The 23,129-nt window shown below is 38.0% G+C and overlaps 1 protein-coding gene across 1 annotated transcript in view; it reads left to right on the top strand.

Moving 5' to 3' along the window:
• The first annotated feature begins 1,905 nt into the window (after window positions 1-1,905).
• Window positions 1,906-23,129, top strand: part of LOC132120942 (probable JmjC domain-containing histone demethylation protein 2C) — a 181,517-nt gene continuing 160,293 nt past the window's right edge. The window contains exon 1 of the mRNA XM_059530158.1: window positions 1,906-2,128. Coding sequence (XP_059386141.1) covers window positions 1,994-2,128 — 135 coding nt within the window. The 5' untranslated portion in view covers window positions 1,906-1,993. The remainder of the gene's footprint in view (window positions 2,129-23,129) is intronic.

The following is a 23,129-nucleotide window of genomic DNA, read 5'->3' as shown; positions in this document are numbered from 1 at the left end:
ATCTATCTATCTATCTATCTATCTATCTATCTATCTATCTATCTATCTATCTATCTATCTATCTATCTATCTATCTATCTAGGCCAATCTACTGTATATAGTAGGTTGTCTTTTAAAAAAAATCTGAATCTTAAAGAAAACGTTAAGGATTAAATAGAGTTTAATACTTAAAATGGGATCTGAGTTCAAAATGACAGATGTTTGAACATGAACAATGTTATAATAATGCTACTAAATAAATGATGTAAATAAGTATAACCAACATTTTTCTTTTTATTTGGTTGTGGAAAATTTAAATAATTCCCGAATCACAGTCGTAAGAAACAATGTTAGGACAATGCTTTACTGATTGAAATAGTACATCAAGCACAGACATATTGGGTAGTGGAACACATCCGGCAACAGATGGCATCTGTGAATTGTGGTCTCTCTTGGTAATCTTGCTGAAATTCATGCATTATTCCTGTAAGAGAGCTATTCAGTGTCTTGCACCTTCATGTAATTAAACATCTGAGGTGTTAAGGATCTAATTTTCTCTTTGTGTATTAATTACATATTGGGGTAATATAATGGCACTTAGCAGAAGGTAATTATTTCTTTCAACTATATCCTTTCTTTCATTTGTAATATGTTTAATGTTCACATAATAATGAGTCTCTGTTACAGTGAGGTCTATTATACAATAAATTCAACCATTCAATCATAGCATATGTTGTAATTTCATATTACATACACGCTGCATGTGAAGAAACAGAAATATGTGTTATATGCACTTTGTTGCATGCACCAATTGATGCTCAAGAAGCTGTAAATTGGAATCGTGCCATGTTGCATTCAACATTTTAGTCAGGCACAGATTAGCCTTCCTGCTTTCAGCAGAGTGTCTGCAAGACCAACAATCTCAGTAGCACTCTATGATTTGTGATTCTATCAGCCACAAGATATCTGTCTTCATCTTCTGCTCTGACCTAAAGGTGACACGGACTGATTGTATCCAGTGGATATGCTTCCCATATATCAGTGCTCCTCTTGTGCTCATCAATGAATGGCCCACAGGTCAGCTATTGGAGTAGTGTGGAACACAATAGGACATAAAATGTAAAAATATTTTCATCTGCATGACTTAATGGAAAGAAATAACATATGCTGTGTATGTTTCTAGTATTATTAATATCAAAATCATATTTTATAGAATTATTATTACATCACTTGTATTTTAAGTATTTAAATATTAAGTATATAATTTATTTGTTTTATAAATATAGAATTTATATTTACATATAGTTTATCATTATTCATTTATAATTTATTATAATTATTATACAGACATATAACGATTGCCTCAGAAATATAAAAAACAGAGATAGATAGACAGACAGATAGACAGATAGATACTTTATTAATGCCATTAGGTAAAATATTTATATTTACATATAGTTTATCATTATTCGTTTATAATTTATTATAATTATTATACAGACATATAATGTTTGCCTCAGAAATATAAAAGACAGAGCTAGATAGACAGACAGATAGATACTTTATTAATGCCATTAGGTAAATTAGTTTTATAAAACCGTATTTATGATTTAAATTATTAGTATTGATTGTTTTTACATTCTTGCACTGCCTGTTAATGTGTACAACAATAACAACAACTAAGCGCTATTTTCCTAACACTGGCGTATAGTGTGAAAGCAGCAAGTCTCCCATTGAGAATTAATGTGTCTGGCGGAAGTAGAAATCTCCCTACTGAGGTTTTCACTTGGAGGGTTGTGAGAGGCGGAGGGATACCAGTTCTACGTTCGCAGTGATCCGGTCCAGAGTGTTCAGTTTCACTGAGCGCGAGAGCAACCATTCGCGGGTGGAGGCTGAGAGAAATTTAAATCCCCCGGGTTGCGGTTATTTCTTTCTTTTTGTTCAGAACGCAGTTGACAGTGTAAATGTGCGGTCGGTAGGGTGCGAGTGTTCAAGTTTTCGAGGGTTTTTCGTCATGGTGGTCGGGAAACGGTTCCTGTGCGTGAGCGGAGAGGAGCCGCTGGAGCCCGCGCACATCGCGAGCTGGTCCTGGCGAGCCGGAGTCATCCGAGCCGTCACTCACCGCGACCACGACAATCCCGAACTGACGGTAAGACAACGGTCAACATGCTGCGAAAAATACATTGGACGAGCGGGAGATCTCAGTTGGGGATATGTCGTTTTGAAATAGCCTGTTAAATGTTAGCTTATTTTTAGGTTTTATCGCTTGGTACATGGAAACAGGCTTGAGGTCAGTCAGGCAATGGGATCGTGTATCTTAGTAGAGCTCTACGTGGATCTCAGTCATTCATCGTTGGTGGATTATAATATTAGTTGTCAGCGTGTGACTTTTGTCATTTTTGCAATACCAATAAAATGTTTATTTTTGTATAAAACATGTTTTGTTGAACGCTTACAAGTGACAAGTAACGAGATAATGTTTAATGAAAATGTTTTGCATCAAGATTTCTAATTGAAACATCTAAAATCCTGATTTATATTACCCCCCCCCCCCCCCCCCCCCGTCAGACATAAGCATTTTTGCTGCTTTGTTTTGTTTCAGTGTAGTCATGATAGTGCATTTTGCAATCTAATATTTTGCAAACAGATGGACCATATGTAACACATCTGTGTAAATGGTCAGGGCCATAAAACAATTCTGACCTATTTTCATTCATGAATACATAGTAAATAACTCCCTGGCCATCAGTGATGTTTAACGTTGCAGATAATTTAGAGTTTTTATTTTGTCAGTGGTAAAATGTAATAAGACATACATAAATCTACCAAACCCCCTCATAAAACTATTGTAGCGCTTGTAGTTATTAAATTTCTTAAGACTTCTAATATCTGCATTTGAGTTCAATTAAAATTTTTACATTAAATTTTAAATAGTTATTTCTGTTTTTATCGTTAGAATTAGTACAGGTACTTTATTATGTGCCCCTTATTTTGACGTACATATATTTTAACAATTTTAATGTAATAAGCAATTTCAAATGCTGTGTTTTTATGGGTCTCAAAAATCTCCCTACTAATATATATCTTAAATTATAAAAAATAGTTTGAAGTGTAAAATGTATTTTAAGTTTATGGTGTGGAGTAGAAAATATTACAAATTTAGACTAATTTAGAGGCTACTTTCCTTATATTTGAAGCTAAATCTAGCTTGGTCTTTGATCATTTAGACAGCTCTCATGCGGTGGAGATGAATGGAGAGGCTCCTGTCATTGTGTGTATAGAGTAAGTGTGTACAGTTTGCTGGCCGTTTGTTTTCAGGGCTGTGTCCTGAGGTCACCAACTGTACCGCTGCTAATCAGCACACAGAACTTTCCATACTCAATAGCTGCCTTGCAGCTGAAAGTTCAAGCTGTAAACGCTTGTGTTTCTTTCCCTTTTTTTCCTGTATATTGCAGGACATTTTTTTTATGGTAACATGGAAAAGTAGTCATTTAAAAAAATGTTTAAGTCTGAGGTAGAATAGTTTAAAAAGTGTTTTACATTATAGAGTTGGCATGAAATAGAATACTTTTTTTACAATTTAGTATGTGCAGTATATATTTAGTATACAGTAAACAATCCTAAAATCACATATCGTTTAGTTGTGAAATTCTTCTGCCTTTTTTCCCATGACATCGCACAACTGTTTTTGCCTGGATACCAGGGATGATGATGAAGCCTCTAATTGCAAAAAATACCAATGCAGATTTATTTACATCATTCAATCACATTGGCAACAACTGGCTGCAAAGAGCTGGAAGTGGCCATGTGATTTTTGGCTTAAGAAAACAGCTCGTAACATGAGACCAGTGGTCGTTCACCGCCCTCCCCCACTGCAGCACAGCATAAAGGGCGCTATGTTCAGCCGTTCCCCTGAACCAGAGTTAACCTACAGAGAGATTGCTCTTTGTTCAGCCTGACTGTCAATATAACCCTGCACTGTTTTCCTTTGACAGTGAGCTGCCGTTTCCATAACTTCTCTAAAAGGATTTATTGAGCACTCTTTCTTTGTGCACCTTTACTCCGGGAATGACAGCAGTTCTGTCTGAGCCCCGCCAATGATACATTTCCTATCTTAATTGTCGGTGGATTAGATTTACGTAATATAAAGAACCCCTTGTAATCTTTTGCAGTTGTAAAATAATGATTCAAAACCAGAGATATGACACTTATCGGCGGAAGAGGTTTATGACTGGAAGGCCTCGAGTTTAAACATTAAAGGTGGATGGGAGCGTTAACCTGAATGCAGAGTGTTCTAACGTGTTCCCTTTCAGGGGTGGATTGCGACAGTAGTTTGCCAGGAGTGTTGAAGGACGCCGCATAAGTGAATGCAATGAGGTGGAAAAACATTGAACTTTTGTACTCTATTGTGTTAGTTATATGCCCTCTCTCTGATGTGCATTCCTTGTCAGGCTTCTCGTGAAAAGTAACAGCCTTCCATTGAACGCTGGATTTTAAAGACTGAACCTTGTAGTTGACAGTTTGTGGCTATATAAATATCTAAATAAAATACAAGCTACTTGAAGTATACGGACTGCATCTGTTTGTTCGTATTCAAGAAACCTTTTTGTTTTTTTGAAGCTCTGTTTGGTAGGACCATATGATTTCTGCAATTCAGAAAACATGAATGTAATCATGGAATCCAGTCATAAAAATGGGAAAAAAGCTGGAGGATTTAATAGGGCCCTAGTTTGGTGAAATTACATCCAGAAATTGTTTACTTCACCTTTAATCAAATTATTAAGGTAACGTTGATTGCATTTTTAGGATACAGTATGTTGTATGCATTAGTGCATAGAATGTTTTTGCAGAATATTGCACAGTATGCATATTGTACTTGATGTTACTTGCTTTTGTATTCGTACCCAATATATTTCAAGCTAAACATTCATTTTGATCACTTTTCACTTCTTCTGTGTGTTTGGCATTTAAACTTATCAATTTAAATGTTAAACCTTTACATTTGTCACATTTTTCCACTGACAAAACCTTCACATTTTATTCTAAAATAGTTCTGTAATGAAGATCAAATAATGTCACACTGATTTTAGCCTGCAATGTGTGACGCACATGCTCTTCCCAGAATCTGCCTGTTTAACCTGGACTGACCCCTGTCCTGTACCAGCCAGACCTCTCTGGAAAAACTCTGAGCTCCTCTGTTATGAGAACAATTACATGATGATGCTTACTCAACACTGTTTCAATGTTGTAGCAATACTATACAATACAATGTAATTGATTTTTTTGTCTATCTGCCTCATTTTTTTTTTCTTGTTTCAACCTGACCAATTATAATGATACGCAAGGTCTTGTGATGACTTCCTTGATCATGACATTTGTCACTTAATGCAAATCAATTCTGCAGTTATTATTTTTTTAACATACAGATGAAGTGACATCTCAGTCCAGCCATTGGACTGTATCCCATAGCAACAAAAGCCCAGTGGTGTGCATCACTGTGCAGATTAGGGGTGTACCATATCATACTGTCCACGATAATACCAGTATACATTTTTACTAGGTGTGTAACGGTACGCAAAAATCACAGTTCGGTACGTTCCTCGGTTTTAAAGTCACGGTTCGGTTCATTTTCAGTACAGTAAGGGAAAGAAATGCAAACATTAAACTGCAGGTTGTTTATTACTATAAACTTTTTTAACAATTTGTTTACACTTTTTTAAAATATTTTTTCATAAAATATATTTAAAATAAAAAAAGAATAAGAAATAAAATACTGCTGCAAAGTTCTCCACTAAATAAAATACTCTCAGTCTCAAACCAATATCATATAATAAAATATAAGGAAAAATATAAATAAATAACTATGATTACAGTGCAGCATTACCAATCCCAGCTTGTAGGCCTGCTCATATTTAAAAAATTTATTTAACTTTTCCAAAGTGTGAAGTGCAGCATCAACAGTTTCAGTTTTTAGACCTGCTCAGATTTCGTTATTGCGTTGGACCGATCAGAATTAAGAGCAAAGGCCTGTTTAAATGCCGACGGGAGCTGCGTTTGAATTACATTAGTTTTTTTCCTAGTTGTAGTGATGTTCACACTCGCGTGATGCCTTTTGAAAACCTTAGGCCGGTGACACACTGGCATATTGCACCTGTCAAACATAGTCTATTTTGCCGTCAATGCTGTTGACGGTGTCATTTATCAGTAGGCTTTATATTTATGCTCAACATGAAGTATAGATATTGTTGTCGTGAAGACAAGATCCTGGTCTGTCAGCGGTCTCCCTCTATGTCACCTACAGTAGCAGCAGCATGCCAGCGCCGTGTCAGACACGATTCTGGTGTGTAAAAACACAGAAAACGCGAAGCAGCCGCCCCTCAACTGACACGCAGCAGAAACGCCACGCTCACGCCACGCAGCCAGTGTGTCACCGGCCTTAGTATCAGCTGCAGGGCGGGATTTGCGCTGAACGCGGAGACTTCCGCCACTTAATATGTTCGTCTGGAAACACGAAAATGTACCTATGTTCCCGCACACAAAATATTGCATTCGATCATTCGGTACACACGTGCACCGTACCGAAAGCCCTGTACCGAAATACACGTACCGTTACACCCCTAATTTTTACATGATAAAAAAAGTGTCACGATATCAATGATATAGCGATGCAATGATGTATGGTGTAAATACGTTTCCTAGCGGGCACAACAACAACACCACAAACCCAATAGGTGTGTTCGACTTGAAGCAGCGCTGCTTTGACTGATCGTATTGCAAGAAGGGTTCTAGAGCATATTTGAGCACACACTCTTGTCTTCAAAAATAGGCGAGGCGCATATCTTTAGTAAAGCGGCATGGAGAGATGTCTATCAGCCATCGGCGATGGTGGAGGACAAAATAAGAGAAATTTCAGTTATGAATATAATTCATTCAGTACAAAAATCTATCAAAAATCTATCATACGGACTAGGTTATATCATTTTATGACAAAATCGGTTACCTGTTTGGTCCCACTTCAGTTAGGATACTACTTATGTACCAAGCAGACAGCAAGACAGCTCACTAGGTTTTGGAACAGCGCCTATGTTGTGAAATGGCTGCACTACAGAACAGTTTAGCGCATATTTGAGCATTTAATTGAGGTAAATGTGTATAGTTGAAATCATTTAGGATATCAGTACAGTCCCACATTAAAGTATGTTAGTTCATTTATTGGAGCCGCGCTGACTGACCTCTTTCTTTGTGAATGGACATGGACACATTAGCGATGGAGGTCTGAATAGCTCTGGGATGATGCAATGATTAAGTAGTGTCGTATATCCTGACCTGTTATGTTCGGCAGTGACACACAGAGCCTATTCCACTATTTCTGAATCACACTCACATTAGAATGCAGGGAAACTTATTTATCTTGCTCAATTTATGTGGGGCTTCCTAATTTCCGACTCACTGGAACTGTTAATTTTGGTTTCTGTGATGGTAGAGTCTTTTTGGCCTGAGTTAAGACAGCAAACGGTCAGAAATGAAACACAAACAAGGCTTTCTGTAGGCGGGAATGGTTGACTGAACCAACGCAGGCTTCCAGCACTATCTCCTTGTGCTGATCCTTCTCTGCTTTTGTTGAATGTGCTCTTAAGCAAAACCAGATGTCTGCCATTTAGAGTGTACTGTATATTCTTTTTCAGCGCATACTTTCACAAATCAAATAAATGGACTGTTACTCTAAGGGCTTGGCTTTTTTTAGCAGTTCCATCTGAGGTGGCCTTCATGCTATTTGACAAGCATACTGGAATGTGCTCTTAATTAAATTTGCTTCAAACAAATGAACACTTGTTGGCTCAAAGGTAATGCAACTGTGGCTTGGACGATTCCGGCATGAGTGATTTGATTTGAGAAATACTGTCCCACGTCCGGATAGCAGTCTTAGGGGCCGTTCACATATCGTGCCTAAAAACGCGTGGAAAACGGTAGGCGCGCCGCTTTCTCATCCTTTCCAAAGCGCTCGGGCAGAAGCGCTCCTGAGGCGTCTGCCGTTGCTAAGCAACAATGACGCGCTCTCTCCATGAACACGTGGAAATTTCAGCAAAGGATAAATGGATTTGCAGCACTAAAAATCGCTTTCAGTAGCTCTGCTACTAAATTTATTTCAAAATGGCAATCCGTATACCGCTATGATCAGCTGTTCCTTCATCTTGGCTGAGCTTTCAACGTTGTTACAGGAAAGGATGAAGCTGAATGGTTAGTTCTTGTCACATGACCTGCGGTGCGCTTGCGGCATTCTGAAAAGTTGAGATGTTTTTAACTCGACGCGGTGCAGACGCGCCTGGAAAAAACGGGCGAGTCGCACCGCGTGCGCATCGCGACCACGTCGCTTCCATTATGGAAATAATTAACTTGAGCGCGCAAAAGACGCGATATGTGAACGGCCCCTTAGAAAGCAATATCTTAACTTCTTTCTTTGAATAGTCACATATGTTATTGCCCAATGATGCATGTGGAAGTGCTGCTTGGACACAGGAAAGCAGAAGACAGAGAAAGTGGCATACAGCTTGATGTAGTAGAAAGTGTTTTTGCTCAGACCACCTTTATGGGCACATGCTTTGTACCTAAATCTAGCTTAGGATGGAAATATACATCTGAGTTTAAGTGGCTGTTTTGTCTTGGTTTGTCTCAATGTCATGACTTGAGGTAGCTTGGCAAGATCTGAAGGAGGTTGCTGAGAGCCCACATTTATTTTGTTTTGTTGTGCCTGGGGCTGAAAAGCAACACCCACAAGCTGGAGGCATTATTGTGCACCATGACACACCTTTAAAGAGAGGCCCAGTGGGAGGTGTGTTCACGCCTGGAGCCGCAACAGACTTTGAGATACACACACACACACACACACACACACACACACACACGAACACATAAAGCTACACATACCTTTGGCATAGCACAGCAAGTGGCTGCTGCTCTTTAGATTTAGTGAAAATCTCCAGGGAAATTTGAGTGCAATTACAGCGAGCAAAGAATCGTCCAGGAACAATGCTGAAATCTGGTCTATTCATCATGTGGTGGAACTGTGTCTGCTGCTCTCAAGAAACCTTTGATGCAAACATGTGCCAGTTTTACATTTTTGAGCCCAGTATTGTTCTTTGTAGTGGCTGAATATACCACAATGGATTATGGCTGAGTTGTATGACAGTGTATGTTGTGCATTGATAGAAATGTATCAGCTGGTAGAGGCTGCAGTTATTAAGGGGTGTTAGGCACAACATAAAACATTTAGTTGTTTATGGCATTTAAGCAATATTGTAAATAATATATGAATGCAAGGTATGATGTGGAGTACTCAGGTACTTGGGAGTACTTGAAAAGCAGATGTTAATGCCAAGTAAATGAAATCAGAGACTACACATCCTGTCAATCCAATAAGAACTGAGAGTCAGGACTATCGGTTTTATAATATTAGTTATTTTAGTTGTGAAGTTACCTTTGCACTCATGCCAGACTCATTAATTTCTTTTGAATTATGTTGTTTGCATTCACATGCATTCAAGTTCATAACAGAAAGACAACATTTGATTTGTAGAATAATTAATTTGCTAGATTGTCCAAAAATAGGCATTACCATATAGTTATTAACATTTAAAACCAAGTTATTATATTATAAATAGCATAACAATAATATAAAATTGGGTTACTTAAACATGATATAAAATGACGGTCTTGCTGCCCACAACCTACTGTAAAATTGCTGTTGTAATAAAATTTTCTAGCTATTTTCAATAGCTATTGCTATTGTTTAGATGCTTCATCAAAAACATTTAAAAGATCACTCTTACACATTTGTGTTACTTGCTTTAAAAACAACAAATTAGTGTGTGGCGATATGATCATTTTTCAAATCATCATATCGTCAGCCCGTGAGATCGACGATACACGATCTTATCGTGCATGGGTGGAGCAAGAGAGAAACTCTTTGTTCTTGTGTTTTAAACCTTGCAGGTGCATGAGAGAGCCTATGGAATCACCAATTATTGAAAAAATATACTTTAAAACATACTGATAAACTAATGTTAAATGTAAAAATACTGTATTTAAAACAGCTACGTTCATATATATAGTCGGACACAACTGTCATATCGTGCGTCCTGTGACGATTTGCCGCATCTGTGTGTCCAACAGTTTAACACTACTATTGGGCATAAACAAACACGGTAAATATAAAGTATTTAAAACAGGTAAGTTCATATATTTGGAGTAAAGTTGAATTGAACTGATGCATCAGTCATACAGCGCTCCGGACCGCGCACCTCATGACGAGCTCGACGCACCGCCACAGAAACAAGAATGAGATGCATTCTAACATAACTGTGGCATTAAACTCAGTGAGGGCTCGTTTAAAATAGTGCACATATATAGGCCATTCAGATTACTTGTTAAAGTGCAATGAAACGCCTTATATCTGCGGACGATGTACGTCTGTTTGTGGATGGTGACTTAGTAACGGCCAAAACTCTGTATTTTGCATGCATCACATTATAGTGCGGTGTGCATGAAAATAATAACAAGGCTGCAGAGCAAACTTATCATCCATAGTGGTTCTCACGTAGTCCTTCTACGTCATCACCACATAGTGAGTGTTATAAGTGATAAGTCTAATAGAAGGTCTACGTGAGAACCACTATGGATAAGTTTGCTCTGCCGCCTTGTTAATATTTTGTCTTTAATTTATTTGTAATGCCAAGAAAGAGTTAATCTGTCATGTATGAGAAGAGCGTGTTGTCGTGTAGCAGCCATTAAATGTGTTGGACACCAACTCCTCATTTTCTATCTCTTTCATTTCATGGATTTAACGAGTTATCAGAGTCAAGCCGGACAGTTTCAGTGACTACAGGCTCTAATCCTCCTGCGCTCGCACGCGCTGTGTGTGTGTGTGTGTGTGAAATGTGATGCTGAAATGAAATAGCTGGGCAGTTTTATTTTAATAAGCAGCCCAATAAAAATAATAGTTATTATTATTATAATCTAATACATTAATAGGAAAATGAGCCTAATATCGTCTTGATTATCGACAGAGAAATCTGCTTATGTCGATATCTCTGACTATCGTCGATACGCGATACTATCGTCTATCGGCACAACCCTACAACAAATAATTGTTTTGTATAGAGTTTTTCTGTTTCAGAAGAAGCAGTAGATGTGATGCAATGAGAATGACCAGTTACATCCAAATTGATAACATATAAGTACAAGTCAAGTTTCACATATGTCTTTTTGTTGGTTCTTCAATGGATTGAAGGTTGTCTTGCCTAGAGGGGATTACTGAGTGCATAAAATCAGTGTCCTTTAAATGAAGGGCAAGGTTCCTTCTGCAGTGTGAAACACTATTCTTTGTTTGGAAGCTCTATGGGCTTCATTGATTGGTTCCATACAGTGGAAACCTGACCTTTAGCAGATGTTTGAGGTCCTGCCAAGACTCAGTGTGATCCCCAATCTAGACAGCTTTCTCCTTGTTGTGTTGACTAAGGGGTGCTTATCTCTGACAAGATACAGAAAAATTAAACTATTGATGTATTTGCACGATGCAGCCATTTAGTCATCACAGGGTTCAGAGGGGGTGATCTGTAACGGACATGGCTGATGACCCGAATACAGCTCTGATGTTCCCATACAAATCCTATGTTTTATTAACACGATGCCAGATCCTAATGGTTTGCGTTAGCATGTACCATATGAATGGAGGATGTCTGGAGATTCTCACTTTAATAAAATGTGCCTTACATTATTCAGTGAGCACAAATTATGTTATGAATAGTATACTAATGTAATACTTTTATATGAATATTATATATACTACATATAATATATAATACATATTATATGCTAATAGTATAGTGTATTAAAATACACCCATAGGGCTGCACGGTTTAAAGAAAATATCTAATTAAGATTTTTTTCTTTTTTTTTGGGGGGGGGGGGGGGGGTGATGGTGTGTTTGTATACTATAGATAATATATATTGATATTGCTATAAAATAATATTAATAATCATTTTTATATAAAAATTACTAAATAAAATAAAATGAGATCTCACTACTGTAATTACAAATTACAAATAAAAAAATTTAATTTGTAAGAAAAATACTAGAAAAAAAAACTTTTTTTGAAATGTATTTGCTTTCATTGCCAAAGGTTAATGCATTTGTACGTTTTTGAATTAAAAGTGTAAAATAACTAATATTTATTTCTGAGAATAATTATTTCAGCATGATTCAGATTTATGTATATCTCAAATAAAGACCACTGTTTCAAATACAAATGTTAATGTAGCCTGACTGTTGTGGCTCTGAAACCATTCATGTGTGGGGTTGCTTCTCATCCAAGGGAGTGGGCTCACTCACAATTCTGCCCAAAAACACAGCCATGAATAAAGAATGGTACCAAAACACCCTCCAACAGCAACTTCTTCCAACAATCCAACAACAGTTTGGTGAAGAACAATGCATTTTCCAGCACGATGGAGCACCGTGCCATAAGGCAAAAGTGATAACTAAGTGGCTCGGGGACCAGGTCTAGAGACGCAATGCCCCGCATTTGGCGTGTATGCCCCATTATACTAATCTTGTTGATCGTTATAATAGCATACGTTTTCTGTAAAGATACGAATCAAAACAACTCACTTGTCGAGTAAAACACAAGCGGGATCGGCATCTCTTTCTAGTTGAAGTTTGTCACGAAGCTACTTCCTCATTTGTCCACACACTGTTGTCATGTGGTTTCTACGTTAGTAAAGACGGTAACAAAGGGGAACTAACGTCATTCACAGGTGACTGCACTGCCCCATGTCACTGTTTAGAATGGGAATTTTCTCATGATTTACAAGTAGTTGAAAACATTAGAGATATTGTTAGTAATCAACTGGACAAAATATATAACACTAGGCTAGTGATTTTTGGATATTTTACTGCAAATATCTTACAACTTGTACCTTTAAGTATTGTGTTTAAATGGACAAATTCAGACAAAAATTATGTCAAAATGCCCGTCTTGGTAAGTATCCTATAGCAGACATATCCGGCTGAATTTAGGCCTACTGTACTAGTGCACTGGATCAGTGCATTCTCTTAAAGTGATAGTCTTTATGTTAATTGAACAGCAACAACAAATAAATCACTCAATGCTCTTGATTTAAAACTTTTGTAACTTTAATTAAGAATAATATTTAATTTATACAGTCCAATAGGCAATGCTGATTTACATTTGATTACTTTATTCAATTTCTGTACCTAAAAACTAATGCTAGACCTACCTAACCCCCCCCCCCGAAAATCACTGTTTATTTTTTGTATCTTTACTCTATTGTATTTATTTGAACATACCAAACTGTACCGAAACCGTGACTCTAAAACCATGAAACAAACTGAACTGTGTAAAAGTTGAACTGTGCCACCCCTAATAATTATTCATGGTATTTAGAAGTTCCCACGATAACAATATCGTGCATATTCATTACCATAATATATTGCATTACCGAATACCGGCACATGTCTACTCTAAACATGCATTTAATTAAAGTAAATAAATGTAAACCTAAGATATGCCTGTGGTGCAAAATTTTCGACACACCCAGATAATTAATTGCTTTGTTTCCTTTCCTCCATCTCATGGAAATGCCCCCTTTTATTTGTGATTAGGAATTACATCTTGAGGGTGAAAATAAGCTGTAATAATAGGGTTAAATCTGGTGATATGGGCTACAGTGTAATTAAAGTAAGCTTTTCAAATACACAAAGCATTTGGCTCCTTAAACCTAGCAAGAGGACCACTTCCTCTGGGCAAAGATGCTTACAACACAGCAATTTAGTATTAAATCTAATTAGGCTAAATTAATAATCAAAGGAGATATAATGCTGAGAAAATTCACATGTGGATTTCTTATTAAGTTTCCAGCTCATGATAAACGGGTGCTGACCAGGGATGGAAATTAGCACCCGCCACCAGCCAAATGCGGGTGTGTTTGTGTTGTGGCGGGTAAACTCGCTTCACCTACCGGCCACCGTGGCGGGTAGATAAAAATAGTATACTGTTTCACCCAGCCGGTGGACAAAAAAGTTAATTTCCATCCCTGGTGTGTGTGTACATATCATCCGAAGCAGCTCCGTGGAGAAAGGCGGTGTAAACCGGGCTCGAAGCGGCGGCGTTGTTCCCAGTAAAGTTAGTGTTTGCAGCTGAAGTTAGTGCCGCCGGCGGAGTGATATATCTGTTGGTTATTTACAGTACGTTTTATTGAGAGTGAGGAGTCACGTGCCGATTTGGGTTGATTTGGGAGGGGTCTGAGCCGGTCGGCCATGATGGTAGGACACGCTATCAGTTGCCAGGGGCAACGCCTTCAGAACTTCACAGAGGCGCGACTAAACATTTCAGAGCTCTTTAATTTTTGCGCATTTATTATGTCGGCGGAACAGAGACGGATCTACGAATACGAGAAAGAAATTAAGAAAGTAAAGCAATGCAGAAAGATAAGGTGAAAGAAAAGGGAACCTTACAGGAACAAGCTCACACCAAGTGCAAAACAGCGGTATTTGGAGAAGCTCTCAGGCATCCAAAATATCGACCCATACGAGCTCCCTGCAGCGGCACAGAGACCTGGACCATTTATCTCCGTGCACACATATGGACATTGTGAATTATATTGTTTACGATGTAAGTCACCTTGCATTCACGGCCAGTACAACGCTGTTTTCACCACCTGGAGGCTTGTAGATGGACTTTATTCCATTGTTCCTATGTTTTTCATATGTATCGTGTGAGGTACTGCAGCAGGTTTTAACGCAGCAGTAACTTCCAGGCATGGTAAAACAGTCCGGAATTGCAAAAACCTCATCTACTACCGAGTTAACAACACATTTAAACAATCCTGTTTCGCCGCCGGTGTCCTGCCAACATGGCGGAGACTGTGATATCGAGGGGAGGGGCTCTGTGCTATGACGACAACTCCTCACTCTTAATAGCACGCGCTCATGATATACAAGATCGCGTGAAGAGTTGAATTTGTTATCGCTCACAAGTTTCCGCATACTTTCACGTCTCTGTCAGACCCCGGTAAGTTCATTTTCCTCCAGCATTCTGCAACATTTTAGATTATATGGACAGTTTGTGTTTATCTTATTGTTTTTAACGGCATAATAAGCAAACTAACAAACAGTATTATCGGGAGCGTGTCTAATAACTGCTGTCCGGGGGATACATTTTATTTCCAGTCTTCAAGTACTTTTTCAGAAGTTAGCTCTGTGGCTAGTAAGTCAACCCTCTACATTGCGAGTAAATCACTCCCATATGCGACTAAATCTTCCTTCTGGCTACTAAATGATGTCTAATATTAGCCAATTTCTCTGATTTTACTCGCCAGTGTGTAAGTTGGAGGCTAAGTTTAGCACAGATATTTTCACTCGCTAACACTCTCTGACTCTCCGTTAGACGATATGTGCTTTTTTTTCCTCAATGGATGCGCAACGCACCTGTATAATGTACCGTTAAGGAGCACAAATCGCCGTCACTCACATAGAGAAAGAGAGAGAGGGGATTGAGGCCATCCTTAAAAATATTTTGGTTTGCAGTAACAGTAATTTTTTTAAAAAGAGGGTCGGTAGGTCGGTCTATATTTTTTTTTTCAAGTTTCAATGTAAAAAAAAAAAGTAAATTTTTGTGATGGTGATGATGTCACTATGAATTTAAACAAATTAGCATATCGTGACGTCACTGACTGGGTCTTTAACCCGTGCCTTCGGGCGCATCATTGCAAACCTCATTTTGATGCAGGCTAGACCACAAACAAATTTAAATCTTTGTCAAAAACATGTTTATTGCATGAATTTCAGGTGAGAAAAAAATTAGGTACTGTTTTACTTGCATCCACCGCTACGTATCAATGCAACCTACAAATGAGAGAACGTTTACTTTGCTTTCTTGGGTTGTCACTTTTGTGAAAAAAATCCTGTTTGATTTGAGTGACGAGTGTTCATTGAATTGATTGTAAAATCGATTTTGCATGTCTAAAGTTTTATACGGCAAATAACACCAAATATAGGTAAATCCACGGACAACAGGCAGGAGGAATGTAAAGATTCAATATATTGGTAAAGACCAATATTTCTGATGATTTATTGGCGTGAAGTTACGTGCACAATGACAAACAGGAGTGCAACATTTTCGAAAAACAATAAGCAGAGTGGACTGCCATAATGCAAAACATTTACTGCAGGCTACAACATGGCTGTGTTTACGATTAAATTTCAACAACAACAACAAAAAAATCGCATTGGCGATTTTCTTAGGCTATCAAAAAAAAAATCTTTAAAAAATTTAAAATAAAAATCCACATTCGAATGCGCATTCGAATTTTAGGTGTGCATTAAGGAAGCTGCCTTATGAGCCCCGGTACGTGTTCCATTCCATCTCGCCGCGCGCACAGCTGTGTCTACACATCTTTCAAAGGCGGACGAGCTCGACACGCAGTATCTGCTTTCTCATCTTTCACCTCGTGTACACGCACGAGATGCGATGACAATATATGTGTCATTGCATTATAAAGTTATGTTAGCCTATCCAGTTGAAGCCACTTAAAAAAAAAAAAAAAAATCAATGTGGAGAAGATCTTGTTTACATCAAAACTGAAACCAAGCCATTCACACAGAACGCATATTTCGCGCATTTTCTAGAGGGACACCGTTGGACTTGCGTCTCGCACAAGAGAGCCGCATGTTTAGAAAGACATGTAAAATTAATGTATTCATTTAATTTTCTAAAAATATCTCGAGACTTTATGTTGGGTTTTTGTTCCCCATCCCACTGCATCTCATGTTTTTAAATGAAAAAATGTATCCTGTGTGACTGGTTTTCCGCCCTTTTTATTTATTTAACAATGCATGCATACATGATGCTGTTTTGTTTATAGATCTTTAAGCAACTTAATTAATAATAATTGGTTCATAAACATTATTTTAAATATTATGTTTTTTTCACAGTCTTGTATTCTAATGCTTTGAATAAACATGCAATAATAATCTGAGAGCCTCAGAAGAGAAGAAAAAAGCTTTTCTTCACCCTAACTGAAATTATGCATTTAAAATTCGAATACAGTTCGAATTTTGATCATATTTAAGTAAAAAATTTGAATTTAGTTTTTTCAGCTATTTTGACAGCCCTAGGCGATTCAAGTCCGAAACTGTATGAGACTGAATACCAGCTGAATTCACATTTCTGTTGTAAAAAGAGAAACATTGTGCAGAAGTATTATTTGCTGTTATGCGTGTTTGTCCGAAGCTGCAGTTGCTGTGTGACGCCTGTTCAAAAAAAAAAAAAACCTGGACGCGCTCCGAGAGAAGGTCGTTAAAATCATTTTCTTATTTTCGTTTTCGAAACTTGTGTTGGTTGATTCGTGCTTGATTCGTGCAATAGATTTTCGAACATAAAGTGACAGTCGACACGGTCACGGTTTTAGACTAGAGAGGAGAAGGGATGGGAAAAGATCTGGGCACAGTTTTTCCAGAACTTCGTGCCAAGTTAAAGCGGTGTCGAGCTGTTTTAATGATTTTTTTTAAATGTATTATGGTGTCCGAACCCGTATGACTTTGAACAGTGACCACGAACATTTAGTTTACTGCAGCCACAGCCATCATTACCAAGCATGAACCGTTGACTCTGGCCGTGAGTGAGAGTATGAGACGAAGCGAACGCACAGGCCACAGTGTGACATCCGTGTAAACACAGATGACGTCAAGGGTTTTTTTTTTAATTAAAGAAGATAGCCTTCATTTGTATGTAGGCCAAGGCAATTTATATATTTACAATACTTACTTAAATATAATTAATAGTATTTTATTGCGTTTGTATCAGTTGTTTGAAGAGTAAAAAAATAATTGGTCGGTCTTAACGCAAATTTACAATCGGCAAGTCGGTCGGACTAAAAGCAAAAAAAATAAAAAATTGAGTGGGTGCTAAATTGACAGGGTTGGTCGGGTTACGGCAAACAAGAATATTTTTTAACGATGGCCTGACTTGCTACATTTAAACAATATTATTTGTTGTATTTTCCTGTCAAAATAATGGCGTTCCCTATGGAAGACCTCAGCTTTTAAGAACAGCCGGGTTTTCCGGTAGTGGGTGGAGTTAATGTGCGAACGGCAATCTCATTGGCTGGCACTCACCTATTATCGTCCCTGTTTTGATTTCAGCAAATCAGTTCGAGCGAACACACAAAACCTGATTAATATTCATGAATCCAGCAGCTCATTAATCCTTAGTAATCCTTAGTGTGATTTATAGTTTTTATTAGTAGGAATCGTATTATTATTATCATCTTATCAGTATTTTTGTAAGTTTTTATTCCCAAATTATTATTATTATTTTTTTTTTTTACAGAAACACTGAATGACCAAAAAAGCACCACCACCAGTCCAGTTAAAATGTTCAGTTAAAACGACTAATAAGCATTCAAACATGGTTATCAAGTTTACTTGTAATTACTAAATTCTATTCTTAAATGATACTTGATTATTATAAGGCTTGACTGACTGGCGAGTGAACTAAAATAATTATTAGCCAATGGCGATTAAATTGCCAAGGTGTCCGTAGAGGGTTGTAAGTTATGTAGAAACAACATTGTATTGCTACACATGTTTGACAGCTCAGGCGTGACGAGACGCTTAAAAAGATGTATTAAAAATGCTGTGGGTTTGTTTGTCGATGGTGTTAAAGTTTGCGAGCCGAGATTTCTTTCAGTGATACAGTGTTGAACAGGGGACTTTTTTTCCCCATGTGTTCCCTCAACCACACAAAAAAAATAAAAAATACACAAAAAAAATATACACTTACACATACAAATACTGGTGAATCCTTTCCTTTGGAATTAAATACAACATTATTAATGCGTACGAAAACATTGCAGTGTATCATCAGGTTGGGCTACGGAGTTGAGAGAATGAGCTGCTTCAGCAAGAGTCGGCTGTTTCAAAACCTAGTAAGCTGCCTAAATAGGCAGCATTTTTGAGCATCACTGAAAGAGAAAATGTCAGTATTTCATTGAGACTTGAGATTAAATAAACTGCTTAAGTATTGTAGATCTTGTAATATTAATTTTCACATGCAGTTACACATTGTCGGTTAAAAACAAGAAAGTGGCTGGTAAAAACATTGAGTGGCTGGTAGATTTTGAAATCCACCAGACACAGTGGCCGGTGGACAAAAGAGTTAATTTCCATCCCTGGTGCTGACATTTGCCATGTTGCTTTAGCAGCCTGTGCTAGTGTTTCACCACAGTGGCAAATTTCACACATTTCAATACCGTGCGTGAACCCGTCCTGTGACCGCAAATGCATCTAGATTTATTTCAAAGGCACTCGCACAAGAAGATCCACTTGCACAAAGAATGATGCCCTTTGTGCTTCACTTTCTTAAGAGTCTTGAAGTCTGATCGTTTATCATTTGCAAAATTAACTACCACAAAAATATAACCATCTGGATTATGGGTTCTCCTCTCACACCAAATGAGTAATATTTGCAGATTATTCTATTTTCTCTTGGATTTTCTCTGTGCATGTCATGGATGAGCCACCACATAATGGCACAAAGCAGAGACTGTAGAGATAAGGATTTGTCATTTTTCTTCAAGCTCCACGCACCTCTGTTTCATAACCCAAAAATCATTTTCATTCTTTGTGCAGATCTTGTTTGCCGAGGAAAGCAGATAATCAAACAGACTTGCTTATGATGACGTGCCATTTGGAAGTCTGGCAGTGTGAGCAGAGAGTCAGTGTGCAGGATGTTGTGAATTTTATGTGAGCACAGCTCCCTAAAGGCCAGCTTAATGGGATGGGAGCAGACACGGCTGCCTTGTAGAGGGATTTAGGAATGAACAGTGTGAGCACTGTTTTCCTCAAGCTTGCTTCATCCCAGCTCGGCTGCAGAACCGCAGGAAAGCACCGGGCCTTTGTATGTATGTGTGTGTGTACACAAGCATGTGTGTACATGCAGGAAACAGTCTGGATGCATTCACATACCCGCTGCTGGAATTTTCTTTCCTGAAGGTGATTGTTGGCAGTAGGGCACTCCATGTCAGGCATGAAGGAAAAGAGAGGAATGCTGTGAAAATATGGAATGAAAAATGGACCCCATTGTTCCATGGGTAATAAAACATGTTTTGTGCTGTGCTCTATTGTCAGTTTGTCTGCTACTAGAGACTTTGAAGAAATGAAAAATGGGAACACTTAGTGAGGAAAAATAGAGCCCTTAAGAAACAGAACATCTGAGAGTGGGATTTGTGTTATTAAATGTTAGACAAAACAAAATCCCTCAGGCAAGTTATGTGCTTAAGAAAAAGCATCAGTCTTTGATAGTCAGTTGTTATGTAATTCATTTTCAGCGTAGGTCTAGTCACACACAGACGATGAAACGTGTCTCTTTAATGCAGAATAAATTCACTTTACCGAGACAAGGTAAATGACTGACACGCTGCTATTGCTTTAAACCTCAAGGCAACACATTTTATTTCTGATACAAATGAACTTGGTCGCAGTCAAATGAGATAAATGAGTCTTTCACCTGTCCTTTACTGCATTTTCTGGGTTTCTACATTTGTTATGTTAAATATGACTCCTTTGTTACATGCTACACTAAGGATTTTGCTTCAGGAAAAGCATGTAACATTCCTGCGGTGATGAACTCAAATCTCAAAATCCTCATGGATTGGGATGTATTTCCACTGGAAAGCCCTCAAAAATGAGATTATTTAGCCTTGGTGATAAATTCTGTATATTTAATTCTATAACAGTTCATTTTGAGGATACATTCAGTAGTAAAAAGTTTTACACAGTGTTTCCTCTACATTCACTCTGCTGTGGCGGGCCACCACACCAAAAATCATCCCCTCCATGGCTGCAGCTTCTCAGTGATATCACAGTGACACCACTTACATCATTCACAGCTGAGGAATTAGCGGAAGAGACAGAGCAGGACCTGAAATTTGTTGTGGGCATTGTGCATAATTATTTTAATTCACACACTTATAACGAGATAACAGATGACGGAATGTATCATTTGTACATGCTTTTAAGTCTTACCAATTTAAACATTCAAGTGACTTTAAGACATTCAAGCTCAAAAAAGACTCAAAAGATAGCTCAATACAGTACTTGCATGCTCTCTTATAGACCGTTTTCTGTGCGTTTTCTGTGCGCCCACACACAAAGCATGCAAATATAGTGCACTACTGAAGTAAGTGCGAAAAGGGCCAAATTCATACAAAATTGTCAAAATGCCTATCTTGGCTAGTATTCACGTAAAAACAGTCAGTTATAGTCGGTATATAGGCTAAGTAAATGTAAACCTTTGAGAAGCTAAACAGCAAAACTTTCAGTGTAACAGTATATTAGACCTGTGCATGAGGTTTTAAAGAGAAAGATCTATTGTCTTAGGGAACATTTGTGAATTATTTTCTTGGTAGCATGTAGCAGTGGGATGGAGTTTGTGTAGACCCGGGTTAACATCCTGCCTGAGTGCCACATGCCCTCATCTGGAACTTTGTTTGCCTTTTCAATACCCAGTCCTCTGCTGGCCACTCCCCTGGGGGCCAGAAACTGGAGGCCTGCTCTGAGTATGTCAAAGTGTGGTTTCATCCAAGCGTGGGTGACACACTGAAAAGGCCTGTTGTGCTGCAGCTTTATGCTGGAACACAGACAGCGGTGAGTCCCATGCTCTCTTTAAATGTTCACATCCTTGAGAAATTGGGAGACCATTTTGACCATATTGCTGTATATAAGGAGACCATATTGCTGTATATAAAGGAAGCAGAAGACATGGTAAGTTATGTGGAGATGTTTCCTGTAGCTGCGTAGGAGTTGGCGGTAATTTAAGAGTGCTATGGGGAGACATTTCTGAGTTCACACACAGAGGCAGGAGGTCTCGCTCTCTGGCCATAGCTTAGGCTTCCCAGGGGGCCCCCGTTCCACCCACACTGTTCCCACCTCTTTTTTTTGGCACCCCTGGGCCTCAGGGGTCTTCATCTGCAGCTTTTGTTTTTCTTGAATGCATATAGCCTATAGCAGTTGAAATCCTTTCTTCAGTTATGGCCGTGGTTTGTAATCACCAGTGGTTTGTAATCATCTACCTATAAAGTCTAACTTTACATTTGAGTTCTGTGCCATTTAAACTTGTAATTATCTTTTTAAATGCTGTTTAAATTCTGTGTTGGATAATGTGAACGCTGCCAACTGCCACAACAATCGGACGTTACCTCCCGATCAGGACTCGGATATATATATATATATATTCTCATTAATTTTTAATACATCTTTTGTTATGCGGTGGCACAGAGTTAGACCCTTTTGACTACACAAAGAAACAGCAACGCGTGCGGCATGACATCACTTTGTTTTCAAGAGCTGGTGTGAATAAATATAGATTCAAACTCAAAGAGACATGATAGTTTGCGCATGACCTGATATTTCATTCTGACCCAGGATACAACGAGATGAACATCACAGAGCGCTAAACTCTCATGCAGTGTGTGTTTCATTCATACTCGAAGCCGGAGCACGCTCTCGCGCTGATTTCAGGATATTCCTAATATGGACAAAAACGTCCAGCTATGCTGTGGTGCTCACAGGAAAACAGAAACTTATGCAAACACGAAGACGTTTATATATGATCACGACAATAAATTGTTCTTCACTTCAAGTCATCTCCAGCAGGTGATAAATAAAGTATGAACAATGCAGTGCTGATTGACATAGTACTTATTACAGTATAGAAACTATTCTGCATTATTATGTGATAAACAGTGTTTGTAGTATATGAACAAATCATTATTATTTGTTATTGTCCAGCATTTATAGATTTCTAAGCCAATTAAAAGCTAGAAATTAGAGAAAAAATAAAGTTGCCTATACTACCAGTCAGAAGTTTTTGAACAGTAAGCTTGTTAAGGTTTTTTTTTTTTTTTTAAGAAGTCCCTTCTATTCACCAAGCCTGCATTTATTTGATCCAAAGTACAGCAAAACAGTAAGATTTTGAAATATTTTTACTAGCCTATTTAAAATAGCTGTTTTATATTTGAATATATTTCAAAATGTAATTTATTGAAGATCCTGGATCTGTTTTTTCGCTCTT

This window comes from Carassius carassius, chromosome 39, assembly GCF_963082965.1.
Source record: "Carassius carassius chromosome 39, fCarCar2.1, whole genome shotgun sequence".
NCBI classification, from domain to species: Eukaryota; Metazoa; Chordata; class Actinopteri; order Cypriniformes; family Cyprinidae; genus Carassius; species Carassius carassius.
This window is presented reverse-complemented; position numbering and strand designations above follow the sequence as displayed.